The 24,962-nt window shown below is 40.3% G+C and overlaps 1 protein-coding gene across 2 annotated transcripts in view; it reads left to right on the top strand.

The window, feature by feature from the left end:
* The window catches only part of LOC111863751 (DENN domain-containing protein 5B), a 47,740-nt gene extending 23,143 nt beyond the window's left edge, over nucleotides 1-24,597 (top strand). Inside the window, exons 11-23 of one of the 2 annotated variants that reach the window (XM_023850363.2) lie at nucleotides 161-389; nucleotides 679-852; nucleotides 2,877-2,973; nucleotides 6,113-6,148; nucleotides 8,868-9,045; nucleotides 12,098-12,226; nucleotides 12,305-12,426; nucleotides 12,610-12,755; nucleotides 13,168-13,286; nucleotides 16,428-16,633; nucleotides 17,933-18,115; nucleotides 22,330-22,507; nucleotides 22,988-24,597. In XM_023850363.2, coding sequence (XP_023706131.1) covers nucleotides 161-389; nucleotides 679-852; nucleotides 2,877-2,973; nucleotides 6,113-6,148; nucleotides 8,868-9,045; nucleotides 12,098-12,226; nucleotides 12,305-12,426; nucleotides 12,610-12,755; nucleotides 13,168-13,286; nucleotides 16,428-16,633; nucleotides 17,933-18,115; nucleotides 22,330-22,507; nucleotides 22,988-23,177 — 1,987 coding nt within the window. In that variant the 3' untranslated portion in view covers nucleotides 23,178-24,597. The remainder of the gene's footprint in view (nucleotides 1-160; nucleotides 390-678; nucleotides 853-2,876; nucleotides 2,974-6,112; nucleotides 6,149-8,867; nucleotides 9,046-12,097; nucleotides 12,227-12,304; nucleotides 12,427-12,609; nucleotides 12,756-13,167; nucleotides 13,287-16,427; nucleotides 16,634-17,932; nucleotides 18,116-22,329; nucleotides 22,508-22,987) is intronic. The other variant, XM_023850364.2, reaches the window with a different exon arrangement.
* The last annotated feature ends 365 nt before the right edge of the window (nucleotides 24,598-24,962 follow it).

The raw sequence follows: 24,962 nt of genomic DNA, 5'->3' as shown, positions 1-24,962 counted from the left end.
GCATGTTTCTCTGAAACAGTTGTGTCAGCCTGCCAGACTACACTGTGTCATAACCTGCAACTTGAATGTGCACCTCAATGGAAAACTAAAATCTCATTTTCTGATTTTCCCCACTTCCATGCTTGTGAGGGAACAAGAGTCTGTCCAATTGATGTTGCAGATCTCAAAAACGTAAAACTATGCAGTGGCGCACTGGTCATCATTGTCACCATCACCAGAACATAGAGCAGCATGAACCAGTAGATGGTGAGAGAACAGCCGACACTGTGGGATTACTACAGAGGGTCAGCAGCACAGGGATCAGTTTGCGGCAGCCCAAGTTGAGAAACGACATGAGTCCTGCACGGGTAGCACAGACCAACTGGACCTTTGTGGAGACATTGTTAAAGGTGAGGCCTAATTGTGAAGCAATTGCCACTGCATTGGTTTGGGTGTTTCACTATTGACTTTACTGAAAATGGCTACACTATACAGTTCTCACTCGTTGCTCAAGTACATTGCCATCCTTCGAACATGCGTTAGTTGTTTGACCCTTAGTGTCCAGGAACAGGAGATTCTGCATCTCCTGTTTCTACATGATTAGCAGCCTGTGAGTAGGGATACTAGTATGGAGAAAGCGCAGCTGCACCACACATGACAGTAAAGGTTAATGATGTGTATTGTGCCATATGTTTGCAGGACTGCAAGAGCAAGACAAAACGTATGTTGGTGGAAAAAATGGGAACTGAAGCTGTGGAACTTGGGCATGGTAGTGGGGAGAGTTCACTGGAAGGAGTGGAAGAAAATACACTCATTGCAAGCTTGTGTGACCTTCTGGAGCGGATTTGGTCACATGGACTGCAGAAAAAACAGGTTGGTTCTGGTGCTGTCATGTCATGCACTGGGCTGGACCAGTGTCTTCAGGGAGCCATCTTGTGTGAATGAAATGGAGATGAGAGGATCTTAGGAAATGGGCTGTGAGGATGTGAACTAAACTGAGCTGGATAAAGACAGAATCCAGTTAGTGAATTTTGTATAAATGGTGTTGAATTGTCAAGCTGTACTACATGACAGTAAGGTGTTGAGTTAGGCCGCACCATAGCTTAAGCGATTAGTCGCTGGCTTCCCACCGCGGCGGCCCAGGTTTGATCCCGGGTCTGGTCAAGTTGGATTTGTGATGGACAAAATGGCGCTGGGGCAGGTTTTCTCCGAGTACTTCGGTTTACCCTGCCAATCTTCATTCCACCAATTGCTCCACAATCACCTTCACCTATCATCTGGGGCTGGTACAATAGGCTGGAAGTGGCCACAGTACAAGGGACTTATCCCCACCCCACTAGCAATAAAAAAATGTGTTGAGTTAGTGAACTGGTATTTCATCTTGTTCTGCAGCATTGTATGCAGTTGTGAAAAGAAGTGATCAGCTAGTTTTTACTGTCATCTTGCATTTGTCTGCCCTTATCTTCTGTCCTCCTTCCCTACATCAGAACCACTTGTACCATGCTGGGCTCATGCTCACACCCTGAAGAGAGGGGCAGCACATTCCTCTGCCATATCACACAGTGCCCCAGAAAGTGTCTGTCTAACTACTGACTGCCATTTGGATGTGGAATCTGACATTTGTAATGCCACTCTCTGATCTCAGTCTCTTGTCTCAGTCAGCTAACCATCTGCTGGAGTGCCTGCAATGTCCTCCCACGTGACATATAATGTACGTTGCTACTCTGTCACTATAATAGTCTGTATCCCACATCACCTCCCAACACCTTTCCATTTATTCCTGTCACTAATGTGCAGTCTAGTGCATGTACCATACTTCTGTCCATCCCCCACCACTATGTTCCAGGCTGTAGTGAGTGGCCTAGCCTGTATACAGTACCTGAATAACTTACACATTTACTTACTCAAGAAGTGATGTATGAAAGTTGTGGAGTGTAAAATATGCAAATTCCATTTTGCAGAATGTAGCTCTACACACAAGGTTCTGGCAGCTACAATTGAATTAGAGGCAGCAGAAGTCCACACCAGATCCAGAAGTTCCTACTCTTCATAGTCACTCTTGTGAGAACCTGTTATTCAGCATTAAAGTTCCTGTTGACACATAATTTTCAGATAATGTGTTTAAGGTGGAGTTTGATGAGGCAGCTCAGTATGAATATTCATGCCTATGGACCTCACTGTGCAATTCATTAATGAACAGTGAGATGCAAATGTCCCTTAATATTATTTCAAACAATGCATAATTTAAGTAGTTACTATAGGATTCTGACGATGGTGTATAACACACTGATATATTGGGTTTTTGGACTTTATCCATCGTCCTGGTTTTTAAGATAACTAATAAAAACATGACGTTTCTGAAACTGGATCTGTTTCCGTCCTCAGGCGAAGGAAAACACCTATTCTGTTGGGTCCGTTAGAAGGAGCTAGGCTCAATCACTGGACGTCCAGTTTCCGAAACGTCGTGTTTTTATTAGTTATCTTAAAGACCAGGATGATGGATAAAGTCCAAAAACCCAATATATCAGAATGCATAATTTGTGGGGAAAACATATGAAAGTTCCCCATACCATTTTTCCTCAAAGAATTTAACTTAAGTATCATTTTTTGCAAACATTATGCATTGGTCAAATATTATCAATGGTGAAAATGCAGTATTTAAAATTTTCAAAAGATAAAGGTGCATAAACTGTTGAGTGGCATAAATTATGCAACTGAATATACTAGGCCCATCTTATATGCACTCCAGTGTTCATGTTGCCATGAAATTGCTTTTATATGAAATTAAATTTTGTCTCTGGCAGTTTATACTTCCCAGAACCAAATTCGTTATTCTTGTCTGTGAGGGAGGGCGTTTCCTAAGGTAGACAGTGAGACACTGTGATGGTGTTTTGCAGGGAAAGTCAGCCCTCTGGTCTCACCTCACCAACTACCAGGAACTCAAGGAATGTGACGACACTTCAAAACCCATTGATCCCAACTTCTTGACTCCTGGTGAGTATAATGATACTTGTGTAATTGTGCCTTCATACTGCAGCACATGTATTGAGAAACTGAAATGCCTACACTATAGTAATAAGCAGTGGAAAGCGTAAGGGACATACAGGTGCCAGCAGCCAACATAATGCACAAAACACATACTGGAGTAGCCACCTCATTCTAGCACTATATATCGAACAGAATGGCTCAATGAGGTGAGACCACTGTGTACTCTGTAGCCTAATCCTTGTGCATTCCAGCATAATGTACCTTCTGTCCTGAAGAGAAGGGCAGCAGGCTTCTCAGAAATGTTAGCAACTTAAAAGAGTCCTGCCAAACCATGAACCATGGTAATTTGTCTTCAGTTAATGATCTATACCATTGTGTCATCATTAGAAAGTTAGTAGGTTCCGTTTTCTATGTAGTACTGGTATTCATATGCTGGTGGGAAATTATGTGTCTCTCCAGATGCCAGTGAGTATGTGTGGCTGATGTAAGTATACACAGAGGCCGCGCCATAGCTCACGCGGTTAGATGCTGGCTTCCCACTGCGGCGGCCCAGGTCTGGTGAAGTGGGATTTGTGGTGGACAAAGTGGCGCTGGGGCAGGTTTTCTCCGAGTACTTTGGTTTCCCCTGCCAATCTTCATTCCACCAATTGCTCTACAATCATCCTCACCTATCATCTGGGGCTGGTACAATAGGCCAGAAGTGACCGCAGTACAAAGGACTTAATCCCACCCCACTAGCAGTAAAAAAAATATACACAGAATTATGAAATTATATTAACATACTGTATTACTTTTATTGCAGAGTATTTGTTGTTTCAGTTTACAAATGATATCTTTCTGGTATATTTAAGTCCAGTCTTGAGTACTGATTCATTTTCACTTTTAACAGTTTTGCTCATTGAAGGTAGTTTTATTACAGAGCTTTTTATAGAACCTGTGTGAGTTATATGCAGTCATATTCAGATATCATGTCTCTCAAGGGACTGTAGAAATTATATCATAAATGAGTGTTGTACCAACTGATGAAGGGATGAAATCAGATTTCACTAGCCCTTCAGCCACATCCCTCCATTCTGGCTTCTGTAATCATTTAGTTTGTGATCCATTTCTTCCCTGTTTTGGCATAAATTTTAATTATAGAATTAACTAAACTGAATTCCTGGCACACATTTTCTTTTTATTCCACTCTCAGTTTGTTTTATGACGTTAACATTATCTTCCACACACAACAGTTTTCTTTTCTTTGCAACTTCAGCCATTCTGTCTATTTTCGAAGCTTGTTACTGAAGCTGATTTGTTCATACATTTTCTGAGGGTACTGAGAAATCAGTACTCAAAAGTCACTCCGTATAGTTTAAAAATGGTCGTTGACACAGAGGGTGGGAGTAACTCCCATTATAATATTCCCTACCCATGTAAAGAAAAAGGGTGAGAACAGGGTGCCAGATGTTGAACAGAGTTGCTGTAGTATGTGGTATCTGACAGCAAGTGCAGTGTGGACATAAATTGTTATGGAATTTTGCTCTTATAGAACTTATAAACTTTGTCTTAATGCAGTATGAGACATAAATTCTCCCTTATGGAAATTTTGAATAAATATTAAAATTCTCATCAAACCCTAAATGCAGAACAACAAACCTATCCATTTGTAGAGAAATTTGTGTCACACATGTGCACATGTTCATGACATAGGACATGTAGTTTGCTGCTGGCCAGCCTACGTACATGTACATGGCTGGTAGCATGGTTGCAATTCCCATCTGTTTGTGATTGTGGTTCAAGATATCTGGAAAGAGGCTACCAGGTTCAAGTGTGCCCCTAAATGAGTACAGAAATGAATTGCATTTTAAGTGGCATTTAATTAAGTTCATTTTTATTATAACTGTGAATTGTACATTTTTCTGTAAGAACATATCTTTATTTAAAACATTGGAATCAATGGAAAAATAGGGTTCACATTATGGAGTTTTGCAGTATAGATGTTTTCAAGAATGCATCCAGTACATTATGCAGGGCTGTGTTGTTCAAGGAAGAGTCAGTAAATAGGTCACACATGGATATTAAATGTAAAACATGATATTCAAACCCTGAAGAAATATTTATTTCTTGATATATCCTACATCAACATTGATGCACTTGTCCCATCGGTATACCAGTGCATCAAAACCTGCAGCATAAAAGCCTTCTGACTGTTGTATCAGCCACTACTGCACCTCTGTTTCATCCTTTTCTTCATCAGCAAAACGTTTGCCACCAAAGTGGTTTTTTAGCAGACCAAACAGATGGAAGTCAGTAGCGGCCAAGTCCAGGCTGTAAGGCAGATGTTCAGGAGGTTCCAGCTATAGTTCTTGAATTCTCTCCTGGATTGCTCAGGCAGTATGGGTCTGGCATTGTCATGATGAAGCAGTACCCCTCTTGCCAGTTCGCCTGGAAATTTTCTATGAATTGTAGCCCATGATTCATCACCAGTAACAATCCTGTGAAGCATATCCTCGCCTACATCTGCTTACCATAAGAGATGTTGCAAGGACAGATCCATTTGGTTAATTTTTTCTTGATCCTTCAGTTCTATGGGCATCGAGCATGCACAGAATTTCTGAACATCAAACAGTCATGCATTATGCTGTATGCTAAACCATGGAACACCCTAGTGCAGTTACTACATTATTAATCATTATGCCCCTGTCAGCTCGAATCAACTTTTGCACCTGCTGCACAGTTGCTTCTCTCACAATCTGAACAGGGCAACCTGGTCGGGCATCATCTGCAAATTAAAATGTCCTTGAGAATTTATAGACCCAGTTGTGAACTACTTTATGTGACAAACACTTCAGTCATAAACAAGGAACATTTATTTATGAATATTCTTTGTATTGATCCTGTTTGCACACAAAAAATGCACAACAGAACAATTCTCTTCGGTAGTATACTCCTCAAGCACTGTCACCATTTTGACTACTGAAACCAGCCTCTGAACATGTGCATACATGTCTGCTACCTAGTGATACACATAGAAAACTTATTATTTCCATTTGTGACCTGTTTACTGACTCTCCCTCATATCCACAACTAAGTTGAGTGTAACAGTGTTGTATAAAATTGAACTCATAATGTGAAATTTGTTTGTCTGCATGCTACTGGACAGTCCTCGCGTGGTGTGTGCTCCGGAAGAGACTTGACTGTACGTCCACTCTGCCATCTGTGTGCATGTTGCAACTGTTTGCTTGTGGCCTGTTGTAATTGTCTGAGTCTGCACTTCATTGTATCACCGCATTTTTTGTTTTATTTAGTGACACATAGGTTAGAGACAGATCTTTAAGAGTTGGGTCTTCTGTGGTGAGACATTATATAAGTGTCAGTATTCTTGGACAAATCTGCTGAAGGAATGGTACCAGTGTACTAGACTGCTCAGTGTCATCATCACGGCATCTTTAGCCCTCATACTGTAAACTTCATTTACTCTTATCACCATAATTATGTAGTGGTTAGGTGTACTCTGATGCTCGATGCAGTATTATTATGCACAGTGTTACCAACAATATGCATCATGTGTTCAGGAATTTAATTTTGTTTGTGTTGTGGTAACATCTTGGTCCCCAACTCATTTCTTAAGAGTGGGGTTCCCAGTTTCACTGCTGTCTTCTCTTAAGTTTGGCAGTATTGCTGAACTTGCCACACAGGTGAGCCATGCATACTTTCGTGAGTCCAGGTACTGTATGTCAAAAAATGTACGATATTTGGTTCTGAAAATCTGAGGTTTCATATTAGGCATACCCACAAAATAAGTTTGGTTTGCACATATTGCCACTGCAGCGCTGCAGTCACTATGGTGCACATGCATGCAGAATTTGTTGGTCCTTTTGGAAGGCACGGATGCCATTTGGAGACAATTGAGCCGCGTTTACTCATCGTCCTGTGTGTTTACAATCTTTAAGTAAATCGAGAAGCATGACACATGTGAAATTCGGTCTGTAATCCATTCCTTGAATGCAAGAAACATGAAACTGACTGACATTTGTCGACTCTGTGCAGTGTGTGGAGAACATGTCATGAGTGATTCAATGGTGCAGAGATGGGTGAGACACTTTAATTAAAGACGCAAAATTGTGCATGATGATCCAGGGAACAGCCGACCATCTGTGGTTAATGAAGATTCAAGAGAACAGACAATTCACCATTTTGTCACTTACATTTTCCACAAATTTCATGGTCACTTATTCACGAAATTGTGTCTGATAAACTTCATCCCCAGAAATTATATTCATGCTGGGTGTGAAGATGCTTATAGATGAACACAATATGAAACGGCAGGCCAGTGCATTGACCTTTCTGACATGATACAGTGAGCAAGGTGATGATTCCTTGAACTGCACAGTCACAGGAGATGAGAAATGGTGTCACATGTAACCCCTGAATTGAAGCAGCAGTCCATGGAATGGAGGCACACATCACCGCCAATAAATAAAAAATTCAAATAGACCATTTCAACTTGCAAGATCATGCACACAATATTTTGTGGTGGAAAACGCGTTCTGCTTGTGGAATTCTTACCTCAAGGCTCAACAATCAATGCAGGTGTCTGTTGCAACACACTTAAGAAACTGCATCATGTGATCCAGAACAAGTGATGTGACGTGCTTAGTCAGGGTGTTGTGATGCTTCATGTCAATGCCTGCCCACACACTGCCACCACAGTGCAAGATTTCATCACAAAATTTGGCTGGGAATGATTTAATCATCTCCCTACAGCCCAGACTAGCACAAAGTGGGTTTAATTTGTTCCTGCATTTGAAAACTTACATATACACATGATAGTGTTTGCTCATCCTTGTGAATGAAGCCTGCATCTGATCGTTTGTTGTGTGCTTGTGGGAACAGGAATTTCAGCCAGGCTTGGCGATGTGTCACTTTATGCAGAAACATCAGGGGGCCTTGCCACATAATTGTAAGGAACGAACTTTGCATAACTGATTCCATATTACTCTGTGGGTCAGATCTCGTGCATGTGCTCGTATACATAAGTGTTTTATGTCTTGGAATTCACAGGAAACAGACCACATGTTCAGTTTGATGTTTTGATGTTGCTGGTTCTCAGGGGATGCTTGTGACTGTCTTTGTTATGGTGTGCTGTGTGGAATGTATTTGGTTGCTTTATGACTCCGAATGGGATGAAAGTCTCAGCATATCACATAGTTGGGTGAAACATTGAGCCTGTTGAACAATTTGCAAAGGTTACCTGGTGGTCCTCTGTAATGTGACACCATGTGGTGTGGTAGAAGTACTTCAATCTCCCCCTAATTAGTAGTATTTGTGGGGAGAGGTCATCCAGATTAAGCAATAATCCAGAATAGTGGAGCAAAAGGTAGCCCTAGAAGACAAAAACAAATAAATGGAAAGTTTAATTATATAGGTAGTGGTGATGAAAATAAATAACAAAATATCACTGTAGAGCCTATATTTAAAAACCATAAAAAGACAATACATTTGTTTAATGATAGAAGACTCAGAAGTACTGCTTGTGTGAAGAAACTGTCAAGTTTTGTCTGAACAGACAAATGACTCATCTGCCTTCCTAAACACCATGTGTCTTTTAAAGTATATATTCAACTGTGAAGAGCATCTTTCATTTATCATATTTTGGTCTGGATTATCCGACATCCAGATTAACTGTAACAAGACTTGCATGAATTTGCCAAATCACATTTTGGAGGAATCATTTTCAGCTCTCTTAAAGACGGAGGCAGCAGGTTTCTCCAAAATGTTGGTACACATGTACCAGACCACATGGTGTCACATTCCTGAAGTCCATAATCTTAATAGTCATTGGCATGAGAACTTCAGGTCTCATGTAGTTGGAGCCTAGCAATTAGCAATGAAGTTTTTCTACTGCTCTTCTTCAGATCTGTCTTCAATGGCATTGGAGACGGACCTGTCACCTTCCAGTCAGCGTCATGGTCGAGAAGGACACAAATTGCCAGAGGGCAGGTCACAAATTAGTAGCAGCCCTGCCTCTTTGCCTCCTAATTCAGAGCAGCCAAATCTGCGTCCCCTGCCTGTGTCACTGACCGCTGACATGAGGTAATTTTAATGGTAATCGATTGATTTTAGGTGATAGGATTCTGCACATCTGTGACAATACAGAATTTACAGTCATTTGTTTCTTAAACAGAAAATAAAAAAGATGACAACACTCTTAAATGTATTTGCCCTGTGTTTGGATTTATCATTGTGTTTTATGTGGCAGTAGCAGTTTTTAAGTTTACAAGAAAGAAAACAATAGTTTTGCTTAATGCACTTGTTTCGTTTAGAACATTTATATACCTGGACAGGGCCATCAGGATGAGCCACAACAAACAGTTCCTGTTCTTCGCTAATGATTGTTTTGATGTTTGCACTTTTTACAGCATGTGTTCAAAAGTTATTGAACATAAGGGACAGTGCAGTTTGCAGAAAGCGTGCACTTTTCATAGTGTGCTCAGCAGTAAACAATACAATTTGCATGGAAGAATAGGACTTATCCCTGTTTAGGCTTTAACCCTTCAGCACAGACATACAAATGCCACAGCTGTGAGTGGCCTGCAGAAGTATTTGTTAAGTGCCTATTTAATTCTTCCTCTAAAATAGTTCATCCTTCTTAAATTTTGAACTGTGTGAGATGTAATAATGAATTTTTCGCTGAAATTCTCAGAACAGATGGATTTGGAAGTTGAGGTTTGTATGGTAGGACGTCAAACATCCACACGAAAATACAACCCTATTTCACATTAACTGCACCAATACATGGATTCTCTCCCTTTGCCATGTTTTGCGCTCGGCACTCATTTTCTCTGAAGTTTTGCCTTTTTTCTGATGGCAATAATACATTCCAGGTTATATTATTGTGTGAGTCTTGTAGGCAGTGGGTCAATAGGTGGACAGCTGCATACAGAACAAGGAACATGTGAGATGTGTTTTTCCATGAGGCCTTGTTCTAGTGAAAGCCTGAATTTTTTTGAACCTGTGATTCTGCTTCTGCTGTTTGGGAGTGGCCAGTACATGATCACTGCATTGTGTATTGCTATAACTGAGTAGTCTCATGAATAACTTCAAATTCCACTTGGTACCTTCCTTATATTCCAGCAAGTATGGGATGTAGCATTTGATCCTTCAGATCAACCCCTGACATAGAAAGGATTGATATTGCTTTTCAAAAAGGTGTTCAAAATTTAACTATCAGCAAGAACAATGTGGAAACATTTTTAGGATACACAAGGGCCAATTTTGGAGCACTACCAAGACAGAGGCACAACAGTAAACAGTGTCCATTATAGTAAAATACTTTGGGACTAGCTGGAATGAGCTATTCGAACCAAACAGTGAGGACTGTTGTCAAAATGTGTCACAGTGTTGCACAGCAATGCCCCTCTGCATATTGCCACCAACAGCATTGAAGTCTCTGCCACCTGAATTTTGAAGTGTTGAAGCATCTTCCATGTTATCCTGATGTGGCTCCTCATTACTGTCACCTGTATTGTCCACTCAAATACAGTCTGAGAGGCTGCCATTTCACCGGTGAACAAGAATTGAAAGAAGTAGTGCATATGTGGCTTGTCACTCAACCAAAAACATCTTTTTCTGAGAGCATACAGAAGCTTATGGACAGCTGGACTAAGTGTGTTTGAAAAGGACAAGGAACTATATGAAAAAATATAGGTATTGTACGTACTTGTTGTGATCCTATTATTTACTAAAAAATTGTGCATAGTTTCATATTTGGGGGCATGCGGTAGTATAGTTCATTGAGGCACTGTGCTACAAGCCTGAAGATTGCAGGTTCAGATCCTGATGAGGTGGATTTTTCAGTTTACCTAATCCTTCCAGCCGCACTATGGCCTTGGAGTCAACTCAGCCTCTAACAGAAATGAGTGCCAGGAATCTTCCTGGGGCTTAAAGGGTGGCCAACACATAAGGCTGAGAACCTTACTGCCATCTGTGAGCCAGTTGTCTAGACAAAATATGGGAGCCTCGGCATCTCACAACCTTATGGGTTTTCACAGCCTGTTACAGGGATAGCTTCTTGTCAGATTCTCACATGACCAACTATTCAACCCAGAATATGCAAAAAGATTGTTTGAACTGTCTGTATATACCAGAAGATACTACTACTCATAGACTCTGCTTGTTACCTACTTCTTGGCCACACCGTAGTTGAAGCAGTTATTCGCTGGCTTCCCACCACAGTGGTCCGGGTTCAAGCCTGGGTCTGGTCAAGTGGGATTTGTGGTGGACAAAGTGGCACTGGGGCAGGTTTTCTCTGAGTACATCGGTTTCCCCTGCCAATCTTCATTCCACCAAATTCTCCATCATCATAATCACCTGGGGCAGGTACAATAGGCCAATCAGTGGCCAACATGCCGAGTGGACCCAGCTGGACTCCACCCCCCCACTATGCGAATTAAAAAAAAAACCTACTTCTTGCTAGTTGTTTACTTGGCTTACTCTTCAAGCCTGAAGATGGGGGCAGTTCTTTGCCACAGAATGTTAGTGGACATCTACCAGACAACATGGGGTTGTGTATGAGACAGCAGTTCTCTTCATAGGCTCTGTTCGCTGCCTCAGTCTTGCTGGTTGTTTACTTGTCTTACTCTTCAAGCCTGAAATGCAGGCAGTACGTTTGTCCAAAATGTCGATGGACTTCTATCACACCGCACAGCATTACTTATCAGAAGAAATATTACCCATAGAGACTTTTTTTACATGTTTCCTGCTGGGCAGTCCAGAGTAATACCAAGGAGACCAGCCTATGGTTTGCCAGGCCGTCTGAAAATACAGTGTGAAGACTAACATATGGTCAAGTTGGTCTCTTAAAGATTAAGTCAGATGAACACACCCATTTGAGATGACATGGCAACTGATCAAACAGAAGTTTCCTCAGTGTGGCACATGCTAGTCAGGAAATTGGTTTCCCACTCAAAATGGATGGCCTTTCTTCAGAGTTAAGGTTGCCAGTTTCCTTCATGTGTGATTGCCTTAATACTTTCTGCTTCTGCTCCTTATCTTGAGCATATATGTCATTTAAGTGACCAAGATACAAAGCAGTCTCAAAGTTCTTCCACTGAAATGGTTATGATTAAAATTCCTATGTTTGTAGGAATGTGCAGGCAATGACAGACATCAAGACACACATTGGCTATGCAAGAGCATGGGTGCGACTGTCACTGGAGAAGAAACTCCTGTCCAGGCACCTTCGCACTCTACTTTCTGATTCTGCATTGCTCAGGTATGGCTCGATAATCTGCATCACACTATGGCTCCCCAAGTAGATGTCCTGGGTTTGATAATTCTGCTATGGTTGCAGGAGCCAGTACAAGCGCTATGCATTCCTCCGCTGCGAGGATGAGAAGGAGCAGTTTCTCTACCACCTGCTGACTCTGAATGCTGTCGACTACTTCTGCTTTACCAACACTTACACTGGCACCAGTGAGTACGTTCAGCATCACTCTGTCCGAAGCCAGTTCCATCCTCTTGTGTTTCCCTAACACCCATGATGATGTTACCTACTAATGGATCTACCTGCACTGTGTCTGCCAGTCATGTGCTATACAGCAGGCTGCTGGCAGCACAGCTTTCCACCTCTTACACTGATTTTTGTCTATCTGACAGAGCTACCTTACCGTGTGGTGATATTCCCCTCCAGAAAAACAAGTGCTGCCACCACCTCGGCTAATTCATGGGTTGCAGTATCAGGTACACTTGGTGAAACGTCCCCAGTGCCAATCCCTCGTGGGGCCCTGGAGTTTTTATTTCGTGTAAGTGAACTTTGTTATAAATAACAAAAAATATTCAGAGTAATTCAGCTGTACACATTGTTAACACAAAAAACAAGCACCCTCTTCATTGACCAATTTCCAACCTGTCATGTTTTCAGAAAAGTGCAGACTATGCTGAAATAAAAATTTTCAACAATCTACCACCTTGTTTCAAAAGTTTTGTGACTGAAAAGACACAATTTAAAGTAGTGCTGAAAGATACTTAAATACACACCTTGCATTCTACTCTGTTCATGAATTTCTACTTCCTGAAAATTACTCATAATCTTCATAAAATATGTGATGTAGCAATGTAGTGTTGTAAGGTGATATCACAAGGCTGTTTGTACAGCATGCAATGTAGCAGTGTAGTGTTGTACCGTGATATCACAAGGCTACTGTTGCCTTGCAGCACAAGAACCTGGGCATCCTCACAACGCTGAGGATTGGACATGACAACTCTGGGCCTTCCCCTAAGTGGATGGTGGAACACGTAGTTGTGCGCAATGAAGTCACTGGACACACATACAAGTGAGTAGTCATGTCAGATCTGCAGAGCTAAAGCTTGGCATTGTAATAGGTCTAATAATTGAAGAGGACCAAAACTAAGAGGCTCAGGAGAGAGTTCACTGGCAAACATACATCATAACGATAAATGATATAAACTCCGTCTCAAGTGCAAACAATATATTTTGTGTCTTTGATCTTGCTCCCTACACTACATGTTTCGGCCTCAGACGGCCATCATCAGGTGTATAACACTCACGTCGCTGTCACACTGCACCCAGTTCAAAATTTAACATCTAAAACACTCTCCCTGTCATTATCAACTTCTACTTCGTTGATAGCTGTCCACCCGTAGATTACTTCACACACGTTAATTTTGAGTTTATTGTAATAGCACCATAATAAAATCTTTAGTTCTAATTTTAAACCTTTAAATTCTTGTCCAAATTTTAAAATTTTAAAATTGTTAGGGTTATTCGCCCTGTGTTTGAAGTGCTGCAGCGGCTAGTTCTTGTTTCCACACTGTATAGGTGTTATCCTGTGTAGTCTTTCTGTGTGCGTGCCGCTGCTATTCTTTACTACGTGTGCTCACGTAAGCAAATTAGAACTAAAGATTTTATTATGGTGCTATTACAATAAACTCAAAATTAACGTGTGTGAAGTAATCTACGGGTGGACAGCTATCAACGAAGTAGAAGTTGATAATGACAGGGAAAGTGTTTTAGATGTTAAATTTTGAACTGGGTGCAGTGTGACAGCGACATGAGTGTTATACACCTGATGATGGCCGTCTGAGGCCGAAACATGTAGTGTAGGGAGCAAGATCAAAGACACAAAATATATTGTTTGCACTTGAGACGGAGTTTATATCATTTATCGTATGGAGTGCAACAGGATGCTTAAATATAATATACATCATAACTTTGACGTGTACATGGTTTCTAAGTAGACTTGCTTTATCTATGTACTAAACATTTCAGACATTGAAGTAATGATGATCTTTCCATTTATTAATCTTTCAGTTCCCATATTTTTTTATGATAAGCTTTTTCATACCTTGAACACAGAAACATATGCTGATAGTGGAAATATTTTTGATTTAATGATGGCGATTGGCGAAGAGTTTTGAATATATACAAACTGTTCTCAGTAGATGACACTGGCCTGAAGCCAAACCCTGTTAGTAGACAGTACTGGTTATTGCTAAGAGATATTTACTGACATTTTGTGTACAGTTATTAGATGTGTGCCATAAATACAGTCCAATTTGAAATGTTCCTTGTCGAAAGAGAACATTTCAATTTATGAAGTGTTACACCACAATCTAGCAGTCCTGTAACATTGCTAAGGATGCTGGAGTGCATACTGTAAAAGACTTATAATTTCTCCAACCCTCTGGCTTTCAGGGGAAAATTTTAAACTGGTAGAAAAGTTGGTGAAATGGTAGTCATACTGACACTTATACTGGTTCCAACTCATAGCCAGTTGTCATTTTTTTTAGAATAATTTTATAACGGTACTTTATGTTAGACATGGTAGTGGTCATATTTTTCACTTTAGGATTGTGAAAAGCAGTATGATTTTAGCTACTCTAAGTTGTAAGTACTTGCATTTAAACCTGAAAGGTTCATATGCATGTCATAGCTCCTGTAGCCAATCTACTGGAAGACACATCCTGTGTATTTATGTTTAAATTTCCCACTACCGTATGAATACTGGAAGTATGTTGAAAACAAAATCTGCTTAACTTTCTAGTGATGATGTATGTTCTTTGTCACTGACTGCCTATAACACACCTTTGTTGCCATAGTAGATGGAGTATACCAATGGAATCTTTATATTACTGTAGTGTGTTTGAACTGCCCACTTAAAAAAAAAATGCTCTCAACTAATATGTATATAATATTATTGAAACTGAATTTATATTTTGAAGTATAACGGCAACCCAGAATGGCTGATATGGTTTGAGAAATTATTTGAGGGTGCAGGTTTATCAAACTCTTGAAGTGTAACTTTGATTTGATTCTTTTTTTTTTAATTCCAGATTTGCAATGTCATGTGAAGTTGTCCAGTACAGTTTAAGATTAATGTTTTGTCAGGTTATTAACCTTTAAGTGCCGAAGTGCCCCATTTGTGCCGGTGGTGAGTAAGGTCGTCGTGGCCAAAGTACCCTGTTTTGGCCAGGCGGACATTTAAACTCCGCTAGGGGAAGCACGCGCACACGCCGCTAGTAGAAACACATGCACAGTCCTAAACATTTATTTTTAAATGTAGTAATTACCAGACAGACTTGAGTAAAGCCCTAATAGAAAAATTAAAATGATACCTAAGTGAACAACAACAAAAAGAGTATATGTATGAGTTATGCCCAAACTCATCGATGAGCCAGTACTTTTATTACAGATTCTGCAGATTAATACGTTAAAAATATATAGTAAAATTCGATGTACATACCTTTTTTGTTGTTATCTGCTTGATGTATATATAGGCTGAAATAAAACTACAGTATTCGATTTCACTAAGCACGCACAGAAAACAGACCACACTCTGAATCTCAGCCGCTATGCAAGCTGTCTGTTCAGGCCCATAGAAAGGGCAATAAGCTTTTGCAGCTATAACGGAAGGTCTTAGCACTGAAGAAGGGACCCCTCTAGCTTTCTCTTGAATAGCCATTCTTTCATTCTTCTGACCTTCAGTCAGAAGATTCGAAAATCCGAAGAGTGTAAGCAGTGCTAGCAGAAGACCAATTGATTTTATTGCTTCCATCTGTTTTATGACATCAGGGACTGCTAAAATTTGTCAAATGTTACAAACAGAAATGATTTTGTAATGCAGAACAACTCTGTGAAGAACTGAGAAATCATTTTTGCAGTACTCATCAAAATTAAAAGACAAAAATTGAAAATGGAGTATAATTTGTATAAAAAATATTGAGTTAGATACAGCATTTTTAAACACAATGCTTAAAATTGTTTAGGCGTGCTAACAGAAACGGACATTTAAACGCAGAGTAGCAACGGGCATTTAAACACGCACCAGCAGTGGGCATTTAAATAAACTCCGGCCAGCTCAAGCTTACTACTATTTCAGAAGTCCGGCGTTTAAAGGTTAATGCTCTGGACAGAGCTGCCTGTCTGTATGTCTGACTCAAGACTGTGCCAGCAGGTTCCCTTGTGGCCGGTGGCTGGGACGAGGCATTGATGACGACTCAACAGAGCGCCTTCTGGTTGGTGAGCTGGTGCCTCGTGATGTGGACAGTGATGAGCTTGTAGAGACATGTCGCACACCCCCACCTCGTTGCCACAGCCCCAGTGTGCCTCGCAGATCACAAGATGCTCGCCCTTCTCTGGCAGAAATCCAACACATGCTGGGTGAGGCAATTAACATTTGTTTCTGTAACTCATAGGCACAGCTTTTGTATGGTCTTCTGATTGCTTCTTCTTAAGTTCCTCTCAGTTTATGTATGTATACATCCTCATATCTTGTAAGTGTTATAGTTCATTTATTTGTGGTTTATTTATCAACGTTTTCAGTTGCTCACACTATATAGTGTCACATATTCAGGGTTTGCATGACTAGTTATAATGGGTTCTAGATTAGGTGATTCGATTTATTGGCACTTCTATTACAGTTACAGTCAATGATAACCGTTAACAATCAATGACTGGCTACAACTCACTCAATTCTTTACTGGACCACTAGTGTTTACTCTTCTACTACGACAAATGACAAATGAAAAATCACTTCTCACTCATTGAACTCCTTCTGAATGAATTACGACTCTCTTATAACTTCCTGGTGACCCAAATGTAGGTCACCACATCGAACAGTTAGTTGTCATTCTCCTGTTGTCACAGGAATATGTCTTCATTAATATTTGTTTCCATGGGAATCTATGTTTGGGGACTTGCTACCTAGCAATAGAAGTCCCACTGTTGACTGTGTAACCTTGAGAATATGTTTACCGAAGCATTGTTTAGCAATATATTCATCACAATAGTGTTGAATGGTAGTATGACTGAATAATGTACTGATAAGGATGTGGAAGGAAGCGGTTATAACGTAATTGAAAATACTATCCCAGCATTTTCTTGGAGGGACTGAGGAAAGCAATGAAAACCTCAATCAGGGTAGCCATGTCTCTGCCAAAATTCAAGCTACCACCAGAATATGAGTTGGAAGCATTAGCATATGAGACATCTGGCCTAGTCCCACACATTGTTAAAATCTGTAGTGATAGCATTATTAAATAAGATACGAATCTTCCTTGTTCATAATACCAAACCATCCTGCAGTATGCTATTCAGATTAGCAGTTGGTTGCCACATAGCCGGAGATATAATGTAAAGTGAAGTAACTTAATTGCTACAGCACATGACGGCTGGTGAGGCATGTGAACACCAGCCTTGGCAATTTCAACTTGAGAGTTCACAGGAGGCAGCTCAGGATGGGGTTCAGTTATGATGGTGATGTATTTCATCTGGCTTAAGGTAGAGGCAGTGAAGTTCACAGGACATCTTGTGTTTGAGGTGGATTAGGATAGGGTTGAGTGGTATTAGTGATGAGGTTCTCAGGCCGTGTAACCTTTGTTAGTTGCTTAGTTGGCTAGAGAGAAATAAACATTTCTTGTGACTGCCAAGTTGCTCATTACCTGTTCTGTACTGCTTCAGGTGATGCAGTGAATAGCATTGTCAAGTTATTGTATCATCGCAAGCACGATAAGGAACGTAGCACCCTAACACTGCTCCTGTGTGGGGAGACAGGCCTTGTGTATTGTCTGGAGCAGGCATTCCTTACAGGCTTCAAGTCAACCCGCCTCTTTGGACGCAATCTTTACCTCTGGGACTACTTCTGTAAGTGACAGGCTATCACAGAATCTACTTAAAATATCAGATTTATTTCAGTTTTTCAAATTTAAAAGAGAAATTCAGGTGGCATTTGAGATACTCATAGTGACATGATTTGGTGTAAAGTGTTCTGATTCAGTGCAGCATTCAAAGTAAAGTGGTTACAGTGTGTAGTGTTAGAGATTTCTAGTTCGTAGAGTTATGAATGTCATGCAGATACAATAATGGACCTGATAGATGCTAATGAGAATGTTGCTGTAGAACTGTACACAGTGATTTTATGTCTGATTAACAGAATACAATACAAAACCATAACATGAAGATAGCTAACATATCCTTAAAAGATGTGGCAGTGTTAAAATATTTAATCATAATTATGTTCATGATGAAATTAAGAGCAGATCAAATTTTTGGAATGCTTACCGCCATTAAGTTCAGAATCATTCGTCTACTCACCCACTATCTAATAACATAAAGAATAAAATATACAGAACTTCAGTGTTGCCTATTGTTTCATATGGCTGTGAAACTTGGTTTCTCACGTTAAAGGAAGTATATAAACTGAGAGTTTGAGAACAGGATACTGAGGTGATTATTAAAACCCAAAAGGAAGGAAGTGACAGGTGGCTGGAGATAACTGCATAATGAGGAGCTTCATATGTAGGTTGTCCAGAAAGTAAAGCAGTTTGATGATTGAAAAACAATAAATTAATGAAATTAAAAAGAAAAATTAGTTTACATCATTGCTACAGACCTTAAATCATTGTTCTAGAAAATCCCACTGAGATTCAGACACTTGTCATATCATGTGATGAGATTCTGTATCCTGCATTGTAGAAATCTGCCGCCAGTCCATTGAACCAAGTCTTTGACCGTTTTCTTCACTTCTTCATCGCTACCCGTACGGCTTCTGCCCAGAACTGCTTCAAGTGTGTGAACAAGTGAAAATCACTTGGAGCCAAGTCCAGGTAGTTGTAGGGAGGATGGGAAAAAATGTCCAGGCAAAGTCATCATTCAAAAACCAAATTACAGCTCACATTTCACTGTCGGCAGAATTCTTGATTTTATTATTTATTTTTAAATACTACAAAAAATTGCAAAATGATAGAATCAGCATGTCATTCATTTGACTTGTTATTAGAAGACTACTGAGGTCCAGTACCTTAAAATGGTGCAATATGTTGACCTGTGCAAGTGCTATGCACAAATGGTCTTTGCTTTCATGATGATCCTTGTAATTTGTACCTTCACCATACATTTTAGGATGATTCAAGGAAGGACAACGAAATGGGTGGGGCATTTGTGAGATCTGTGTTTAATGAAGTGGGTGCAAGTGTGTGGAATGAAACCTGTGGGCTCAGGATGGAATCCAGTGGCTGACTCTCATGAATGCAGTAACCAGCTGTTGTTTGGATTTAACGAAAAAAAAGGAGTCTGCCCTGTCAAATTACTGATAGGTGCAGGAGGGGTTGGAGTTGAATTAGTTGCATACAGTGGTAGCTCTGTGAACTGTTGGGCAAACATAGAACTACCATAAGGAACTAAACAAATTCTTAGAAGTTCAGCAGAAGTTTCCTTCAGAAAATAATTTTTCTAAAGCTTCCAAATATCGTTGTGTGCTGTAACACAGTTGTCACAGAACAGTGGTGAATGACCAGCAAGTTTGCTTAACTCGTCAGCAGAGCTCAACATGGGTATTATGTCAGGCATTTCATTGCTCTGTCTTCTGTTTAATATATACGGTATGTTAGCTGTAACCCCACATCCTCTAGTCTGTAAATAAGGAACAGGTAATTCATATAGGATGAGGTTTCCATTGGCCTGTTGTGAAATGAATGAATTCTCTGTTCATGTGTCAGTAACCTTGTATTTCCTGCAGCTGAGCATGCAGCTTAAATATAAACATGTGACTCACAGTGACCATGGCTGGTCCATCAGCAATTCATGGGCTCATGGAGCTTGAACAAGAACAAGTTTTTGATGGAGGTTTACACGATGAAAATATTGGTGAATTTAGTTTGGATGATGATGGTACTTTTGGCAGTGACTATATACAACTGGTGATTTCAGGAACCCGTGTGACCAGTGACAGTGAGAATGATAACAGTAGTGATGAACAAGGAGAAAGAAACATAAACATAAGACATAGAACATGGAACATATGAACTATATGAGTCTAGCTCCAGTTATGTTTGGTCTTCTCATTTACACTGGATGAGGCATGAGGCATGGCGCTGCCATATCAGTCTTTGGCTGCAGAAACAAACAGTAACTGCGGTAATTGTAGTAAAACTATTAGAACATCTCCTTGGTCATGAACACACTGTTAGGATGGACAGTTTTTATAATTTACCAGAGTTGGCTCAATTCATGAAGTCCAAGACAATAGGCTGTGGTGGAACTTCACATGCTAACATAAAAAGTGCTTCTCCTATAGTGAAAAATAAGAAACTGAAGAAAGGAGCGCATTATAGCGAGCATTCAGGAGATGTGGCAGTTCTTGCATGGCAAGACAAGAAGTGTGTGTCTGTGTTATTACATACTGCAAAGACAAAATGTGTGTGGCCATAAATAAACAGAACCATGAAAAAACAAAGCCTGTGGTTATTTGCGATTGCATTGTCACCAAGTTTGGGATCGATGTGAAGGATCAATTGCTACATCTCATACTTGCCGGAACAAAAGAAAGGTACCTAGTGGTATCTGAAATTATTCAAGAGACAATTCAAGCAGTACACAATACAATGATCATATACTGGTCACTCCCAAACAGCAGAAGCTAAAATTCAGGCTTTCACTAGCACAAGGCCGTGTGAAAAAACACATTTCTCATGTTCCTCGTCCTGTACACAGCCGTCCACCTTTTGACCCACCGCCTACAAGACTCACAGAATGGCATATCCTGGAGTGCATTAGTGCCACCAGAAAAAAAGGAAACTTCAGAGAAAATGTGGCCAGCGCTAAACATGGCAAAAGGAGAGAATCCATGTATTGGTGCAGTGAATTTGAAGTAGGGTTGTATTTTCATGTGGATGTTTGAAGTCTTACCATACAAACCATAACTTCTAATCCAGTTGCATCCACTGCTGTATACAGCATGCTTACGTTATAAGGTAAGCTTCTAAATGCACCTGTTCTGGGGATTTCACACATCTCACACAGTTCCGAATTTATGAAGGATGAACTATTTTAGAGCAAAAATTAAATGGGTACTGCAGGCCACTTGCAAGTGAAGCATTTCAATACCCACACAGAAGAATTAACCAGTAACACTTCAGTATGTGTGGCATAAGTAGAGTTCCTGAAACAGTTGGCATACTAGCATAGTATTGGAAACGTCCTGGGTCCAGTCCTTCCTGTCACCACAATTTTTGAAATGAAAATCAGTTCAAAGACACTGGGCATATGTTCGTATATATGATTTATCTTGTCCACATTTCTATGGAAAGGAAATCAGTTGTTGCTCAGGAGACAATTGTTCATTGCTGAATACTGAACAACAGTGAAATCTACATGACTGGTAGAACAGGTTTTGAGAAAATCAACATTTTGCGTTTAGGCCTCTAATGCACGCACCATTTCCTGAAGATTGGACCAATGCACTTTTATATACGGGTATAATCTCTATAAATTACTAGAATTTAATCAATGTATGTCCAACTGTTCAGAGGCTACATAGTCTTACATACACAAACACACATGGGCAGATAGCATACCAGAAACCAGGCTCAGAACATGTAAATTTGTCAGAATCTCAGGATTTGTTTCTTTTCCGTCACAGTACCTTCTCATATAAACAACATTTATGAGAAAGTGAAAACAAATCTGACAGTTTAATGACAACCAGTCACCTGAAGACAGGAGTATAGCAAATCCCCATGTATTAGATATATTCTTCAGACATTGGGCCAAGTCCAGCGAACCTTTAAAGAATCAGTGACAAGCCCATGTTAAAACTGAAATTAAAAGAGTAAATATGGGAAATGACGTCTGTTGTTCAGCTGTAAATCTTTCATGTTCTCTTCCATAAAACTAAGACATAAAATGATAATTCTACAAATTTTGATTGTATGAGTGTAAAATCCGGCCTTCACTCTGAAGGAAAAACAGAGAGTGGCATGATTTCAAAGTGCAGAGATGAAATTTTCAGCTTACAGGAGACAGTTGTGTTGTTGTCCCAGCATGGCATGGCTGTGTTTCTGGAAACTTTCCTTTTGCAGTGCGTGCCAAGGAACAGTTTGAAGCCACCCTCCTGGATTCAGATGGAGACATGACCCCACATCCTTCAGAGAAGCAAATACTGCATTGCTACTGCAATCTGGTCAACCAGATTGGAAGCACAAGTCACACTCTTGGCAAAGATGGGAAGTTCCAGTTGTTTGTATGCCTATGTGCCAGGTGGGTATTACTGCCACCCCTTTCCCTACTGCTTTTGTGACAGAGCACAAACATGGATTGTTTGATATGTATGGAAATTTTGTACTCATGAGCAATATAAAATAGCAGACTGTCTGTAAACAAATATAATGTTCTTAGTATTGTATATGCTAGAATTATCAATTCGCAGCAGTAAAAATCTATTCAGTAATTTTGAGAGATTATAAAATTTATGTGAGAATAGATCTGGATATTTCTTTGTTGTACCAGGAATTAAATAAATAATTTTCTTGGGGAGTAAAGTGCGGCCGGCGCGTAAGGCTGACAACCTTACCGCCATCTTTGAGCCGATGGTCTAGATAATGTGGAACCCTCACCGTCTCAACCCTATGGGCCTTCATAGCCTGTTACAGGAATACCTTTACTTTACTTTTAGTGAAGTGTCTGAGAGGGTGCTATTGGGCCAATGATAATTTACTGTTGCTTGATTCTTGTCGCTAGAGAACACCTGCTGTCACGAATGTTGACACCCCTGTCTTTATGCTGTGTGACACTTGAGATGTACGAGGAGCAGTCTTTCCTCCGCAGCCCAACACTGCTGACTTTCCTGCGACAGATTCTTGAGTCACTGGATGAGTTTGACATTGTGCTGGAAAATTCACTCACTCAAGGAATTGGAGGAACCCACTAGGCTCATCCTGTCAGCTGCTGTCTTTCTATGCCATGGACATAATACTCATTGCTGTCTTATGTTATGTAACACTGTGTAGTCTGTTGAAAGTTAACCGACATTTCAGAGGAACATGCATTAGGTAGTAAGCAGAGCAGACTTGCTTAGTTTATTCTTCAGTTCTGAAGATGGAGACGACATGTCCCTATGAAACATGGATCGACTTTTACTGGATAACAGCATTATATCTCAGAAGATAGAAATCTTCATAACTACCAGTGTGAGAACCTCAAGTCCTATATAATACTCATTACTCATTACTTGACGTGGGGCCTTTGTGTGGCGTGTTCATGCAGGTGGTGCTTGTGACAGCCTCTGCGGTTATCTGTGCTATATGACGAACATTTGCAAAGCCCAAGATGATATTTCTGCACTTTTACAGACAGGCCTACACACCTGCTTTGCAGGGTTTGTGTTTTCAGCTGTGAAGAAGGTCTGTTGTGCATGTTTGTATACATTTACTGGAGCATGACTCCTGTTGATCTCTTAGCAGTAAGAACAGTGAAGAGCATGAGGCAGACACACAATCCTGTATCTCATTTGACAAATGCTGCAAGATTTCATGTAATTTGTTTCCTGTAGCTGATTTAAGATGTACATTCAGGGAATTTCTTAAAAATAGTCGAATTCATCAGAAAATACACTATAAAAGGACATTATGCAGTTACATGTTGCCAGGTTTAAATATGAATTTGAGTTTCATGGTCACAGTTCTCGTTAGCTAGCAAATTATAAGCAGTTACCCAGGCTGAACTCTTGCAGTTGCCATGCCAGTTCAGTTCAGCATATGAACAGGTGACCGAGTGTGAAGATAACTTCATACACACTTGTCATTTGATTTCTTGCAGCATGCAACATGTAATTCAGCTTTCAGGGTTTAGTCTTGTATGTTGAAGCCGTTTCATCATGAAGATGGCAAGTGCAGTACACACTGAAATGCTGGAACAGCGACAACATATGATGTGGCTGAACCTCAAAAGCCAGAATTCCATATATTTTTATGCATAATTAATGTGTGACGTATGTAGGTCATCTCCACATATAAACACAATTACTGCAGATCTGTGTGTGTTGTGTGTCTGCATCACACTGTCATGCTCTGACTCTGTTTTTGTTCCTTGCTAAGTTCCATACCAAAGATGTGTGTGTGAGAGTGTGAGTGTGCATGTGTGGTTGCAGTTATGCTCAGCGGGTTGTTATCTGCTGCAGCAAAGATATCAGATGCTACCCCAGAGAGCTTGGAAAGTTTTTATGTTCTTATGCATCTTGTAAATGCACAGATTATGATATTTTGTCATACAAGCTGTGGCCACATGGGTATGTAATGTGAAGGTGGTGTTACCAGTCTGATAAGTGACAAAATAAAAAAGATTCAAAACAATGTACATAGTACAGCAAACATGAGATCATTCTGAGGGATGATGATGTACCCCAAAAAGCAATGCCCCTGACTCCATGCCACACTTGGACCAGCACAACAGCAAATGAAGCTCAGTGAAAAGATGCTATGTAGTACAGGAATTCTGAAACATGGCACTTGCCAGAATATCATCACATTTCCTATGGCAGTTTTAATCCTCTGCACTACGAGCTGTGTTTTAACCTTTCGAAAGCCAACCAACCATTTTAACATAATAAGACTCTGCATTCTGCCCACAGAATGTATTCGTGTGTTCCATATGGTTCCCACAGTTAACAGCGACTGTTTCCCTAAAGGGCAGTAACTGGTTGGTCTTTATAGCAGAG

The sequence above is a fragment of the Cryptotermes secundus genome, unplaced genomic scaffold (assembly GCF_002891405.2).
Source record: "Cryptotermes secundus unplaced genomic scaffold, Csec_1.0 scaffold572, whole genome shotgun sequence".
Taxonomy (NCBI): domain Eukaryota; kingdom Metazoa; phylum Arthropoda; class Insecta; order Blattodea; family Kalotermitidae; genus Cryptotermes; species Cryptotermes secundus.
Note: the sequence above shows the minus strand (reverse complement) of the source record. Positions and strands in the feature narration are given on the sequence as shown.